Source organism: Dysidea avara, chromosome 2 (assembly GCF_963678975.1).
Source record: "Dysidea avara chromosome 2, odDysAvar1.4, whole genome shotgun sequence".
Classification (NCBI taxonomy): Eukaryota; Metazoa; Porifera; class Demospongiae; order Dictyoceratida; family Dysideidae; genus Dysidea; species Dysidea avara.
In genome coordinates this window covers 14,053,012-14,068,141 of record NC_089273.1, presented here as the reverse complement: position 1 = coordinate 14,068,141, position 15,130 = coordinate 14,053,012, and the positions used below count along the sequence as shown (strand labels likewise).

General features: G+C 36.0%; 1 protein-coding gene across 5 annotated transcripts in view; it reads left to right on the top strand.

Moving 5' to 3' along the window:
• Positions 1–4,123: 4,123 nt before the first annotated feature.
• LOC136246667 (inositol 1,4,5-trisphosphate-gated calcium channel ITPR1-like) overlaps positions 4,124–15,130 on the top strand; it is an 82,183-nt gene continuing 71,176 nt past the window's right edge. For 2 of the 5 annotated variants that reach the window (XM_066038203.1, XM_066038204.1), the window contains exons 1-7: positions 4,145–4,405; positions 4,469–4,545; positions 4,589–4,664; positions 4,728–4,776; positions 11,390–11,476; positions 11,529–11,606; positions 11,654–11,734. In XM_066038203.1, the coding sequence (XP_065894275.1) occupies positions 4,308–4,405; positions 4,469–4,545; positions 4,589–4,664; positions 4,728–4,776; positions 11,390–11,476; positions 11,529–11,606; positions 11,654–11,734 (546 nt within the window). In that variant the 5' untranslated portion in view covers positions 4,145–4,307. Of the gene's footprint in view, positions 4,406–4,468; positions 4,546–4,588; positions 4,665–4,727; positions 4,777–11,389; positions 11,477–11,528; positions 11,607–11,653; positions 11,735–15,130 lie in introns of all 5 variants that reach the window. The other 3 variants (XM_066038202.1, XM_066038205.1, XR_010696726.1) reach the window with 3 other exon arrangements.

The window sequence follows — 15,130 nt, the reverse complement described above, 5'->3', positions numbered from 1 at the left end:
CTGCTATACTGTTTGTAGACTATGTTTTCAGGTAAATAATATAATGCTTTGTGCTTCTATTGCCAACAAATTGCTTTCATAGTGTGGCACTAAGGAGGTAGGGTCTGAAGTTAGCACCATTATGACGTTAAGCATGCAAAAATCAGTTTGGAGATGCTCCCTTACATGTATGATTGCTTTATAAGATAGTTCTATCTTGTATAAAATTTTCATGCAAGAAATTTACGTACAAACTTTGCTAAGAAAATTATTTTGCAATGAAGCAAATTATGGTACATTAATACACTGATACTCATTATGTATTATGTCGTAGTTAAAGCACTGATGTGCAGGTCTACAGAGAATATAGCATGAGGGGGGTGCTTAGAGGCTAATACAGCTGAGTACAGCATGAGGCGAAGCCAAGTGTTGTATTAGCTATAGTCTACTTAGGTGCCTTCCAGGCACTGCATTTTGTGTGTATAGTGCAATGTATGAAAGTACAGCAATTGCATGGTCCTTTACATCATGATGTTTACTTAAACTTGTTTTTGTACTTTGGGATGCAAGTTTGGTTTCCTGTATCTGAGCAAGCATGTCCCAAATCTGAGAGTATGTATACCCTTAGGCTGTAAGGGAATTTTATGCTTGAATAGGGAAATAAACAATGAGGCTGCTGCTTACACCTGCAGATATATTAGTGGACATTATGCTTTACGTAATCCTTATGCTCTAGTCTATAGCTATGGCTAAAGTATAGATTAAATGTCTACTAGTATTTGAGGTGGACTTGATAAAGCAAACCTAAGCAATATTGCCAAGGCACCAGTAAGGCATTGTGAGGTTGGTTTCTAGTCAATATGTATTGTATACTTGTATAAATAAATGTCTCTGCGAATTAGTATGTACTTTCTCATGCATTAAAGCAAATCAGTTTGAAATGTGCTACATATTAAAAAATGCAATAGTAATGCAGCTTTCAAATCAGAGCTTATTTTTGTATCTGGTAGTCGTAAAGATCACTATTTTCTGTTTCGCAGGATGAATGTGTTATATCATACACTTGTAATAATATATCATGTTAGTTTACAATGAAGCTAGGTACAGTGTATTTGCATAGGTAGATGCAAGAGCTGGTAAACTGCATTCATGCAAGGGGAGCACATGGTCTATGCATGTAACTACATAAACCCCTTGAGTCTATGACCTTTGCAATAACTTGTTTTTGTATAGGTAAGAATGCAGTGCTAGGAGTGTTCAGTGGATAAACAACCCGAAGGAATGATGTAATAATCACCAAGGAAGAGCTGAGGTGATTATTACATTATTCCTGAGTGGTGTTTATCCACTGAAGAATCCTAGCAATGCATGTCTTAGTAATTTAGACAATGGTTTGTGGTGACTGGAATTTTGTTATGAATCCACAAAGTATGCAATTTGTTTGTTGAAGTTTGTGGCTAGGTGTTTTACTAGGTTCCACCTGTTTACAGGTGTCTTACTAGAATAAAAATCCTGCATACTTTACAAATATCAAAGCATTCTTGACATGCCATTGTCTAAGAACTTTAAATTTGCATGTGTGTGACCAAGTTTGGTTTCCTGTATTTATGCATGTTTATGCCAGTTCACAGTCTCACTGGTGGTGAGTAATATGCCTGTAGGTCAGAAAGTATTAGTGTTTATTGTGTATTTGAGTAGTCATGGTTACTCATGATTGTCATTTGAGTTTTGTATGGCATTAGAACGGTGCCAATATACTTTTTCACTTTACTAACTCTTAAGATGCTTCACTGTTGCAAATGTAAATGCATCAAATTGCATGGTGCCAAATAGCTACTGTATGTTTACTGCATTTTTCTATGAGAATTAGTTTATCAGTGATCTTAAATTCTGAGTCAGTCACGGTAACCCATAATTACTCACAAATACACAATGAACGCTAATACTTTCTGACCTACAGGCATATTACTCACCACCAGTGAGACTGTGAACTGGCATATACATGCATAGATACAGGAAACCAAACTTGGTCACACACATGCAAAAGTTCTTAGACAATGGCATGTCAAGAATGCTTTGATATTTGCAAAGTATGCAGGATTTTTATTCTAGTAAGACACCTGTAAACAGGTGGAACCTAGTAAGACACCTAACCACAAACTTCAACAAACAAATCACATACTTTGTGGATTCATAACAAAATTCCAGTGACCACAGACCATTGTCTAAATTACTAAGACATGCATTGCTAGGATTCTTCAGTGGATAAACACCCCTCAGGAATAATGTAATAATTACCTCAGTTCTGCCTTTGTGATTATTACATCATTCCTTCGGGTTGTTTATCCACTGAACACACCTAGCACTGCATGTCTTACTTATACAAAACAAGTTATTGCAAAGGTCATAGACTCAAGGGGTTTATGTAGTTACAGGCATAGACCATGTGCTCTACTTGCATGAGTGCAGTTTACCAGCTCTTGTATCTACCTATGCAAATACACTGTACCTAGCTTCATTGTAAACTAACATAATATATTATTACAAGTGTATGATATAACACATTCATGCTAGTGTGCCCTAATGTTATGATTACATTTGAATGACCATAACACTTGACTGGTAAACAAGAGCCTGCACACACAAAAAACCGTTAATGCTATAAACATCAACATGTTTTGATGCAGGTGCAGTAGTAGAAAGTAACAGTGAATGAGAGAGGAGAAGAGAATGTGCTTTATTGTAAATTGATAAAGTAGCACTGTAGTGCTTATCAGCGTTGAAACCGGGTCACTACTACTGACCCGGATGACTCACTGACCCAGCCGAGTGAGACCCGGATTTGACCCACATGTGACTCGGATTGACCCGGATTAATTAAAGCCGGGGCGTGTTGTAAGAGCTATGTTTCGGGTAGTCTCGAGCGAGCGAGACTATACGTTTTGAATGTTCGATTCGTGTTGAGTAAACGAGTAGTTATGTGATAACTAAGCCGGTACGTTTGTAATTTAAAATCAGTCAGTGGGTTTGGTTCCACGTAGCTACTGTGAGTTTACAGACATCAATTGGGTGTGGCTTCGTGTATACCTAGCATTACAATTTCCCAATAAGTAGACAAACAGGGGCGGTTTTAGGGAGTTTCTGGGATTTCCAGAAATACTCTCTGAAATAGCGCGCGCCCCTACGATTCGTCTGGGTGATAAAAATTACAGTGTTATACACATTTTATACGTATTTTATTATATTATGGTTCTTTTTCTACTGGCAAAACTTCATAGTTGTACGTCTGAAATCACTTACACAGCGTTTGTGACCTTTTCTTTTGTCTTCAACTTGCAGCTAGGTTGAAGTTGCAATTCCAGAGAACCGGAAACCCCTCTGAAAATTTCTAGATCCGCCCACGACAAAAGTACTTATCCTGCTGCCGGACTAGACTATATACAACTCGTACAATAATCGATTAGTGGGCGTGGCCCCACGAAAGCTTGCAGACAGCGACGGACACAGTTTCATGCTACAAAATGCACTTGCTAATAAATGAGCGTGGCTGAGCGTATGTTTGTAACGCGATACATGGGCGGGGCTCTCGAAAGAGCTACGCGACTAGGGTATAAGTTTCCACGTCGTCAAACGAACTCGTTTCTCACGTGATCCAATCCGGGTCAGACCCGGAGAAAATGTGACCCGGTTGACCCGACCCGGTTTCAACGCTGTCTTCTATCTTGGCTGAGATATTATCATTCAAAATTTCTCGCCCATACATACCAGGAGGCAATTGTTGCAAAGGTTATTAGTGACTTTATGGAAATACAATGCCAAAATGGTCCTCAGACACTATGCTATTTGCTCGGAGGACACTATAGATTTTGTTTAGGTTTTATAATGTAGTTAAGTAGATGTAGCTTGTAAGTAGTTTAGTTTATTGTAATTAGTGCGGTATTTTGTAATGTTGTAAAAAAATTCCATAATAAATTTTACGAAAGTCCCACCACTATCTCACGTGTCTGACGTTATTGCGGATAAGGTCCAATGACTTTAGGTTCGTGTTTATTCGTCCGGCCACAGGACACCATTTTTCCTTCACTTGACTTCCGTATAATTTTTTAACATGTATAACTTGTTGGACTAGTTTTTTTTTTTTAAACTATAGGCCGTTACTAAAATAGCTAGATTTTATACGAATAAAAGTTACAGCTCTATATTGTGGTAGTTTGTCTATATAACAAAACTTAGTAAACCAGGTTGGTAAATGTCGTGCGGCTTGGTCGCGATAGTGTGTGTGTAAGAGGGTGCGTACGCCAGTGCTTGACTTATCCTGCTTCAGCACGATGGCTCAAACAAGGAAGCCCAACCCATCGCTGCTGTTTGGAGATGTTGTTTTCCTTCACTGCAAATCGGGAGGATACATTTTCTCAGAATTATCCAGGTTAGGCAAGAATGCATCCACGTGCGGTGTGAACGCTAATAAACTAATCCTGTATTCTTTTAGTACCACTCGTGCATCAATTCTCGTTTTCCCAGTACCTTCACAAGATCAGGATGATCCTAACTTTCCAAACCTTAAAAGTAAGCGACCATGCAAGTTTGATCTGTGCTTATTGTGCTTTAGTGGCGGCATTCAAAATTCTGCCAGCTAACCAAGTTCATGCACAAAGGAGACTCGCTGATTTACGCGTCACACTGGAGTAATGAAAATAAGAGTATTTTTAAAGTCATAGTGTTGTATGATATTCTGTATGTTATATTAGGAATGTGGAGGGGCAAGAAAGGCGAAAAGAACTGATCATGAATGCAAGGGTAAATGACATCGTGACATTATAGTAATCTATTTGTGACCGTCTTTGCAAAAACCCGACTTGTTCGCAAAATTTAGGAATTTTATTTTCTCAGCATTATAAGGAATGGATCAAAAGTTTCAGCCTTTTGTGGTAAGTAGTTTTGGAATTATAGCGATAGAGAGTAGGAAGACAAGATAATCAATTTGTACAGCAACTATACTGAAAATAAACTACAAGCGCTTACATTCGCAGCCATAACTTCCGTATGAATTAGTCCACAACGCTGCAATTTGGCTTAAATGTTCATCATGGATCAGCACATTAGCCAAGGTATAATATTAGCCCTGCATGTAGTCGTGCACTTGCGCACATAGATATGAAGGCCGTTTAGTAGAAAAAATGATGTTTACGTTTACGGAATCGTAAACAAACGCACGTAACACGCATACCATTATTATTATTACTACTATTATTAAATAGTGTGCAAAACGTCTAAAGAGTGTGATCGTACAACACAAATTACAATGGTGCAAGTGCATGGTAAGTGCAAAATTACAAAAGTGTGGTCAGTGTGGTATGTGATTACTTAAAATACAATTAGCTACAGTGCATGATTACGTTAGGGTCCCCAATGAAAAAATCGACTTTCACACTGTAAAAAATTAGTAGTGAATTGCTCTGCCACAATACTCACTACTTTTATTAAGTAGTGACGTTCACTACTTTTTGTAGTGAACGTCACTACTTTTTGCAGTGAATGTCACTACTTGGTGGTCAATGTAGTGACGTTCACTACAATCTTAGTAGTGAACGTCACTACACAAAAGTAGTGAGTATTGTGGCAGCCATTAGTAGTGACGTTCACTACATTTAGTAGTGACATTCACTAGTTTGTTTTTACTGTGCACCAAACAATTTCTTTACTACTGCAGGATACTTAGCTTGTGGTACTGATATTTGAACTACAAATCAGAAGCCGCGAGTCTTTTATATTGTGAAATCGGCGTATCGTATTTTCGTGTATTGCGTGATTTGCAGTAAAAAAAATGGAATTGCATGCAAGTGCAGCTTCTTGCAAAGGACTTAGTCGAACTTTCTTTTTAGCTGTATGTTATCTTAAGTTGTTGTGCTGTGCAAATATGCATAGTAATGGGCAAATGTCTAGCTGGGTGGCTTACAATGGCTCGTTTTTGTGTCTGTAAAATTATGAAGAATGTGTTTGAGTTGCTCTGGCTCCTACAACGAGAGAAGCCAGATCTTCCTCACAGCATGGTCGTGCAACTGGATGTTCCCTCAGTCTATAATGCAAGTTTGAAAAGAATCCTAAACTGTACGCTATCTGGCTGCAGGGGAAGATCTAGGGGTGCGCTTTGGGCGCTGAAACCTCCCTTCACTTTTTGACTTTACTTGATCAATATGCAGAGGATTATAATGAAGTTTATCTTAGCATAATTATATGATCACCAATAATACAAATACTCCACTCATAAATCCACCTTATGAACATCTTTCCAAGGCCTTATTAGTGGATTTATGCTAAAGGTTATGCAACAAGAACCCAAATCAGCATTGGAGGTGTACAAGATCGAGATATTCTAATAGAACTGTCACCTAACTACTCTAATAGAACATTCAGTGTAAGCATAAAAGTTGGTTCTGTTATGGAATTTTTCCAAATCTTCCTGCATGTGCCTATACATACAATGAAGTGCATTGGCCTGTTTAAAAGGCTTGCTTATCTACTTGTGTAGCTATTACTGGTACCGGTATACTTAATTAAAGTACACAATTTCCATTGAAAATGCTCTCAGATTCAATCTCGTATCATTCAAATTTCAAAAATCCCCAGTTTCAATGTTATCATACTATCGCACATGAAAATGTGAGTGGGTGCATCATGTGCTTGGTTGTCTGAACCTACCCAAACCTTTCTATTAGTAAATGCTGCAGAGAGCCATATAAGGTAGACTAAATACATAAAATAGCTAGAGGCAGAAATATACATTTTATATGGAAATGTCTCCAAATTACAGTATTTTAACATCTATTATTCAAAAATTTCCTGGGAGGGGGCATTCCCCCAGACCCCTTTAGTTCAGCATGTGAAGTTAGCCCCCCCTTTATAAACCTTACATCCGCCCCTGGGTAGGAATGAGGATATTATGCTCCAAAAATTGAACATTATGCTTTTGAGCAGTGCTAAATAAATCACATATTATAGTTTTTAGAATTTTCCCATTCACAAAAAAAATGCCACCATAATTGGCTAATTTTGCCAGTTTATTGCTGTATCAGACCATTTTCATTGATGTTTAAGTCACTGAATTGTCAGACATTTTGTATCTTTGATAGTAGCTAGAAACTGACCTAGGCTAGCTTAGTCAGTTTCTAGCTCCAGTTTTCTAGCTACTGTCAAAGAAATGGTTTGAGCTTTTTTATTTGCTAGGTGTTATCTAGGCTTGCTATGCTCTACAAACATGGATAGTTATTGACAAATGTCTGGCTATATTGCTAGCACAAGGTTGCTTTCTTCAAAATAGCATTGTAAAAAAAATGTTTTGGATGCACTACCATCTACGACGAGAGAAGCCAGATCTTCCTCACCACATGGTGACACAGTTGGATGCTTACTTAGTCTATATTACAAAGATGGAAGGAATACAAGGATTTATGCTATATGGCTGGTGATATGGAAATATTTTATCGCTAATTTTGGATGTTGGTGATCTCTGCCACCAAAGTAGCTGCAGCTTCATGCCATCCAATTTGATATATTTAAAGTGTAAGTGGTTGGTGTTGCAATTAACCCATAATTAGTAGAGTATTTTCAATTGTACAAGCAGTGAGCTGCATCATTTTTTGCAAAATCACTGTAATATTTTGTCGTCACCAGCCAGATAGCATACAGTTTAGGATTCTTTTCAAACTTGCATTATAGACTGAGGGAACATCCAGTTGCATGAGGAAGATCTGGCTTCTCTCGTGGTAGGAGCCACTGCAACTCAAACACATTTTCATTACCACTAATACTTAAAAATGAAAGAATGATCTATTAGAGAGTTTTAAAAATCACAAATAGTTGTACTGATAGCTAATTGATGTGTGTAGACAGCTTTATTGATCAACCAGTAGCTAATCTAACTACTGAAATCCATACAAGTGCAAATTATATTCATATTATGATTATAATTGGCATTTAGTCTGGACTGTGTCACCACTATATTATCTTAAACAAGATTCAGGCTAAATGCCAATTATAATCATAATATGAATATAATTTGCACTTGTATGGATTTCAGTAGTTAGATTAGCTACTGGTTGATCAATATTATCTTAAACAAGATTCACAGTTGCAATGAATTCATTAGTCCATACAGTACTGCTAATAATACTCTAAACATCAAAGCCTACAACTATTCTTTGAAGCATTGCTGTGCACTGTAACAAAAATAAGTCTAAAAATAGGTGATTGCTTTATTAGAGTAACTCAAAATAATTGTGCTTATATCACCAGTAGTAATATACTTGCAATCACTTTATTTGCTTTGACATATTGAGTGGTTAGATGGCTGTTTACCTAGCTGATGAAATCTCTACAATTGTGAACTATATTCACACCATTACTGGCAACACGTTTGACTTTGATAATGTGATTCATTATTGAAGGAAGGTTATTAGTTCCTATAGTGTATATAACACTGTGCTAAGCATTTCTGCTTAAAATTATTCTTGAAATGCTCTGTATAATACCAAAATCCATTATGACTGTATTTACTAACTCTAATAGAGCAATCACCAAATTCGCAAAATTGTTATGTTATGTTTCATGATTTTGCAGGCACAAAAGTGAGCCATTGTAAGCAACCCAGTTAGACGTTTACCCATTACTATGCATGTTTTCACAGCACAACAACTTAAGATAACATACAGCTAATAAGAAAGTTTGACTCAGTCCTTTGCATGAAGCTGCAGTTACAATTCCATCTTTTTACTGCAAATCATTCAATACGCGAAAATACGATATGCCAATTTATTAATCTAAAAGACTCTGATCTGTAGTGGTTCAAATTTCAGTACAACAAGCTAAGTATCCTGCAGTAGTAAGGAAATTATTTGGTGAAAGTCCATTTTTTCATTGAGGGCCCTAACTATGTAACGTGGTCTTAAATTGTTGTAATGAAGATTTATTAACTAATTCATGATCTAAGCTGTTCCAAAGTCAAATTTTTGATTGAAAAATGAGTATAGATGGCTGTTTACAAGTAGGGTAGTTGATATATGAAATTGTGATGTCATGTGTTAGAGTTAGGTAATGACTGGGAATAGATACTAAAATTAATTATGAATTATTTTGTACATCATCGTCACTTCTAGGGTGGATCTTCTTGACTGTAAACTCTCCCATTCTAAATCATTTATAAGACCAGTTATGCTTGTATGTCACGAATAGTCATGTTTAACAAATCTTGCTGCACGATTTTGAACCTTTTCAATCTTGTCGATGTCTTTATGAGTGTGGGGTCCCATACTGTGCATCCATATTTTACAATTGGTACCACTAAAGATTTATAACATGAGCTTGTGATATGAGGAGGGCGGCTTTTTAAATTCCTGCGTAAAAATCCCAGTGTATTGTTTACCTTTTAAGTAATAATATATGAAATACTGTATGCTCTGCCCACTGCAATTTTCATTTATACATGTAGTTATCCCTAAATATTTTACTAGTGATACTTCTTTTATGATCTTTGATTCCATATTGTAACTGTTGTAGGTGGTGACTGTAGAGGAAAGTTTATTTGTTATCTGTAGAAATTTGCATTTGTCAAAATTAAAAAGAAGTTGCATACCTTTCACTCTAAAATATAAAGTGTGCTTTGCAAATAAAAATTGTGCCCTATGACACCAAAAAGTGTTGTTTTGGTGTCACAGGGCACACTTTAGTGTGCTAAGCACACTACTTTTTAGTCTTTGAGCTACAGAAACAAAACAAAACACTTTCAAACTATCCATGAGCAGGCAAATATAGTTTTAATGATTTGCATTTGGTGTGATAAAAATTTGCATAAGTTTTCTTTGTAGAGTGCGAAATTTAATGAGTGAGCGAGATAAAAGGAACATGCACTTTTAATGTCATAAAGTACTGTTTAGGGCAAGCAGTACTTTATTGACCACAAAGAATGCTTATTGCACTGCAGAGTGCACTCTTTGCAGTGCTATAAAACACTCTTTGTGGGCAATAAACACAGTGCCTTAGTGCAGGCTGATAGCCCACAGCGATCACACCAGTAAGACTGATCACCTAAGCTGGTAAAGGCTGATAGCCTCGCCACACTGAGTGACCAATCACCCCACCCAATACTATTTATATCACTGAATTGCTTTTATAGTCATACCTAAATGCTTCAATGATGGGAGGGAGAAGGTAACATTGCTGTTACATTTGTTCATGTAAATGAACAAGTCTTGGTGATATCACGGAAAAGTTTACAATTTGTTTCAATAGAATCAATTGTGGGTTTTGACCAGTGGCAACTCTAAACCTGACCTACAGGGGGGGCAAGTAGGGAACAGCATAACTATAGTTGTTTGACTGTAGTGTAAAGTAGAATTTCAGGAGATCAGGATTTTTACAATTTAAGGGCTTGAACAGTAGGTATATAATACTTCTTATTGTTTTACTGTAATTCAATATCATGCACTACTCCAGCTTGCTTCAGTACTTTTATTAATGTGCTGTGGTCCCTACTCTAGTTGAAATTCCAATCTTTTTTGTGTACTTGTCCCACTTTAACATTTTTCCGTCTACGTGTATTAACGAAAGTGCCAATAATAGGTAACTTATGTTATATTAATTTAATAATTTTACATTGGAATGCTATGCAACATAAATTTCTAACCTTTTTTGCTTAATATTCATCCATCAGAGGTACAAATGTAGTTATAAAGCTAAGGGCTAAAAAAATTATAAGATTTTTTCCATAAGTATTTGTGACCAGATTTTACAAAACCAATCCAAATCACTTATCTGGCTACACTATCATACTACTAGTTTACACCCTCAGTACTGTTGAAACTACTTGAAGTTGGTTTTAACAGATGTCTTTTCTGGGTGGTGTGGTGAGCTCAAATGGTGATTTCTATCCTTGTGAAGGAGCTGGCTTGGTGGCATAGTGTGGGATGGCCTAATATGGTTAGCCAACATTTCTTCTGTTGATTTTGCTGCATATCAGCCAGCATTGTCTTGTGATCTCATGTCTGGAGTCTGGACTTCTATAGTCCATTTTTAAGTCTATCTCTTGCCCATCACTCCGCCCTCACCTCCCACCCCTTTGTAAGCACTCATGATACCACAACATATGCGTACTAAATATGCATGCTACATATGCATGCTTGTTATCCTTGGCAAGTTATAGTGGCTTGAATTCTTTAAAACTGTTTATCTAGAAACTTCTATTATGTGATTTGAAATGTTTTTCCAAAATCCAGTCACAATTTTTGGTGTTGATGAGATTCTGCTTGACCTCTGAGCCAGCTAGTGGATAATATAATTAACTGACCATGTATTATGACATCATGCAGTTGTAACTGTATGTTTGTTATGTAACTAATGATATTGTTTTGCATCACAGAAAAATGCACAAATTGAAATAGACAATAACAATGCTGAGCAAGAGCGATTACGTGGAACATTGGTGTATTATGGTCAGACCATACAGGTAATTATCAGGTTATAGATTTTTAGTTCATTTCTTATAAAATTTGTAATAGCTGCTACACTTATTCAGTGGAAAGTATGTGGCTGCAAAGCCTGTTGAAACATCTAAGACTGAAAGTACTAGTGTCAAGGTATGCATAAATAAATAGCAACTGTTCACAATATTTCTTGAATTTAGGTCGAATTATCCACAGAAAGCACTGAGCAAACTTTTCTCAAAATACTTTCCCCCTGCAAAGTTAAATCTATTGGATATGAGGTAACTGTGTTTTTTTTCTGCAAATAAATGTACCACCACAAAACAGTACATACACTGTGCTAATGGCTTGCCTCTTGCACAGTGGTTCTATTATTTAAACTGATTAAATAATGGAAAGTTTGGACACATAAATGATAAAATCCATTGATTTATATATATACAGAATTTTATTTAGATACTCTAATAGAAGATACACGCACAAAATACTCTAATACAGTAGTCACTTCTGTTTGGGTAACAGAACATTTGGAAAAAGATGGGTGAACTGTGAACTTCATATGAATCAATAAAGCAAAATGTATAGATTCTCTGGTAGCAATAAATAGTATGAGTTTGGCTGCCTTTCCATTGTTCATAGCATTGCTGTATACATGGAAGCTGACCACTATTTATACAAGATAGGGGTGGGGATTTGCATTTCTGAAAATTACAATTCCCCACCTACTAGGGGGCACCATAAAGTGCTATGCAATGATGACATAATCAACTGATACAGTAGGACCTTGAATCTTGATTATCCAAACTGTTAATTATCTGAACAGTATAAGTGACAGTTTTATTAGAGTATTTTGTCATTAGGTGTATGTTCTATTAGAGTAAGTGTATGTTCTATTAGAGCAGTTGAGCAGGGTGTCTTGATTCAGTGGAATGGAATGGTGGACTGGAATGGTGGACTGGAATGGAATTGTGGAATGGAACGGTACTTAGGTAATTTCAATTAGTGGTCACCTCTTTATAAAGACCACCTCTTTACAAAGACCGTTTTACTTTAATATCTGAATGATTGTTTTAGAGCCTTATAAGAGAGTCTTATTGATAAATTGTGTGCCACATGTTATGTCTAGAAAAGCCAGTGATATCTGATTTATGATACAATACAGTAATAGCTACAAAAACAATTTGGGTCTTTGGCTATGCAAAAAAAAGATGTGTCTACGAAACTAAAAGCAACTGGCAACTAAAGGAGCTACTATCTGGTAAGGCCAAGAAATGAGTGTTAATATAATACTGGCAACTAAGTATAATTTACAAAAATCTTGGTCTTTTATCATTGACTTGTGTAGTTTGACTGTATTCCTATTGATTCCCTGTAAATATAGTAGGCTAGTAAATTGGTACTTTTCTAAATAGTCCGGCATTGTAGAAAAGAAAAAAGGTGGCTAAATTACTAGCCAATTAGAGTTACAGGTATGAATGCAGCAAGACTGTACGAGTCAATAATAAAGGACCAAATTGTTATAAATTATGGCAAGTTATTTGCTAGTATTTCTTGGCCTCATACTAGCTCCTTTAGTTGTCAGTTACTTTTAGTTTGATGGGGACATCATTTTTGTATAGCCAGACTGTTTTTGCATGGGGTATATTGCTGTATTACAAATCACATATCACTTTTTTCTAGGCATGTGGCTCACAACTGATCAATGTAGAATGGTACTTAGGTAATTTCAATTACTGGTCACCTCTGTATAGACCACCTCTTTATAAAGACCATTTTACTTTAATGTTTAAATTGCTGCTATCTTGTTGTTTATAGTGTATCCCCATAGAATGGTCTTTCCACCATTCCATTCCAGTCCACCATTCCATTCCACCATTCCAGTCCCTTCCAGTCCATTCCACCATTCCATTATTCCACTGAATCCAGACGCCCAGTTGAACGTAACTTTCTATATATATATATATATATATATATATATATATATATATATATATGAATGGGCTTCATTTATTCAAATAAACTCATTTATTTATAATTGAATTGGCACACAGATGCTTGGATAATGGAGGTCCTACTGTACTTACTATAAATCACAGTTAGAGAAAACATAATACAGGTTGTCTTATACACTGCTTGAAGGTTCTTAGTTTACTAATTTGTTAAGCTGCTTTACTGTAGTTGTACCCAGTTATACTGTTAGTAAAATATCAGTAACTTTAAGTATATGGAACATAATTGTTTTACTAAGTCTTAAACTCTCAGTAAAACATCAGTGAATGCGGGTTTACTGAAAAACTACTGAAATAACAAACAATTGACTGCTCCATATACTGGGGATATACCACTCTAGTAAACTAAAAAACTTCAAGCAGTGATACATAAACAATTTACTTGGTTATGTGTGACCCAATCCTAAATATAGTAATAATAATAAAAGGTGAACAAAATGACATATTTCAAAAATTTAGAAAAGTACCTTCATTCATTCCTTTTGACTTCATATTATCTATTGGACCTGAACTTCTTCCAATTTACCTTCTAAGGCTTCTTTTGTGGTTGGTGGAGCATCCTAAGGTGGTTTTTAGGTGTGTGTTCTATTAGGATTTTGGCAAAAACATAGGCGATTTCTATTATGAACCACTACCATAGTTCGTGATGAAGATGAACAAAATGGCGAATTTCAGTTTTGACCCAAATGCATAATATGTGATCTGATCTTGGAAAACCTACCTTTTTGGCACATGGGTCTATTTTCTGTTTTATAGCTTAAATGAGGCACTAGGTGCTTATCTATCTTGTGTTAAAATTTCAGCTTAATACCTTTAAGCATTCCTGAGATATGGCCAATGTTCTGTCCTGTACATTACAAACTAACTTTTATGGTTATGTATTGAGTTCTGTGGGTTATTAAGGGTGACAAATGGTGACAAATCACTTTGTTTACTAATAATTCCACTCTTACCATCTAAAATACTTTAAAAGACATTTCTGATAGTTTAATGAAGTATTCTTGGTACATTTCTGCAATTAAATTCCATGTATCATTGTCTAAGACTAAGGTTTAGCCATTCCAGCACCTGAACAAATCACCCAATTTGTAAGTTACTTGTTGTCCCACACATGTGAAATTACTACATGGTCTGATATAATCATCCATATATCCTAGGAAAAAGAAGCTATGGGTGTGAAACTTCACAGCAAGAAAGTTTAATAGTTGCTTTATCCAAATGTGCAAAAAAATTAATTTAAAAAAATATTGTTGAAATTTTCATTTGAGTTTTCCCAAAAAGTTTGCTTGTGCCCAAAAGGTAGGTTTTCCAAGATCCGGTCACATATTATACTGTTTACCTTTCACTTGATACTTACTAGTGAAGCAATACTATTTGCAAATGACCACAAGAGTGTTGTTTTGAGTCGGAGGATGCTTTCCAAGGTGACTTTGGGTATGCGTTCTATTAGAGTTTTTCTAAACAAAAAGTATGGCTGATCCCTATTAACCCACTATGTGGTTCATGATAAAAAGCTCACTTTACAAAAATCTTGTGAGACCTACCATAGAATATACATGTACTATCTCTGGGCACCACATTTTAAGAATGCCACAGAACTCATTGAAGCTGTATAGAGGAGAGTAACTAGATTTGCTGTTAATGTTATTTTAAAAACCAGAAGATTAC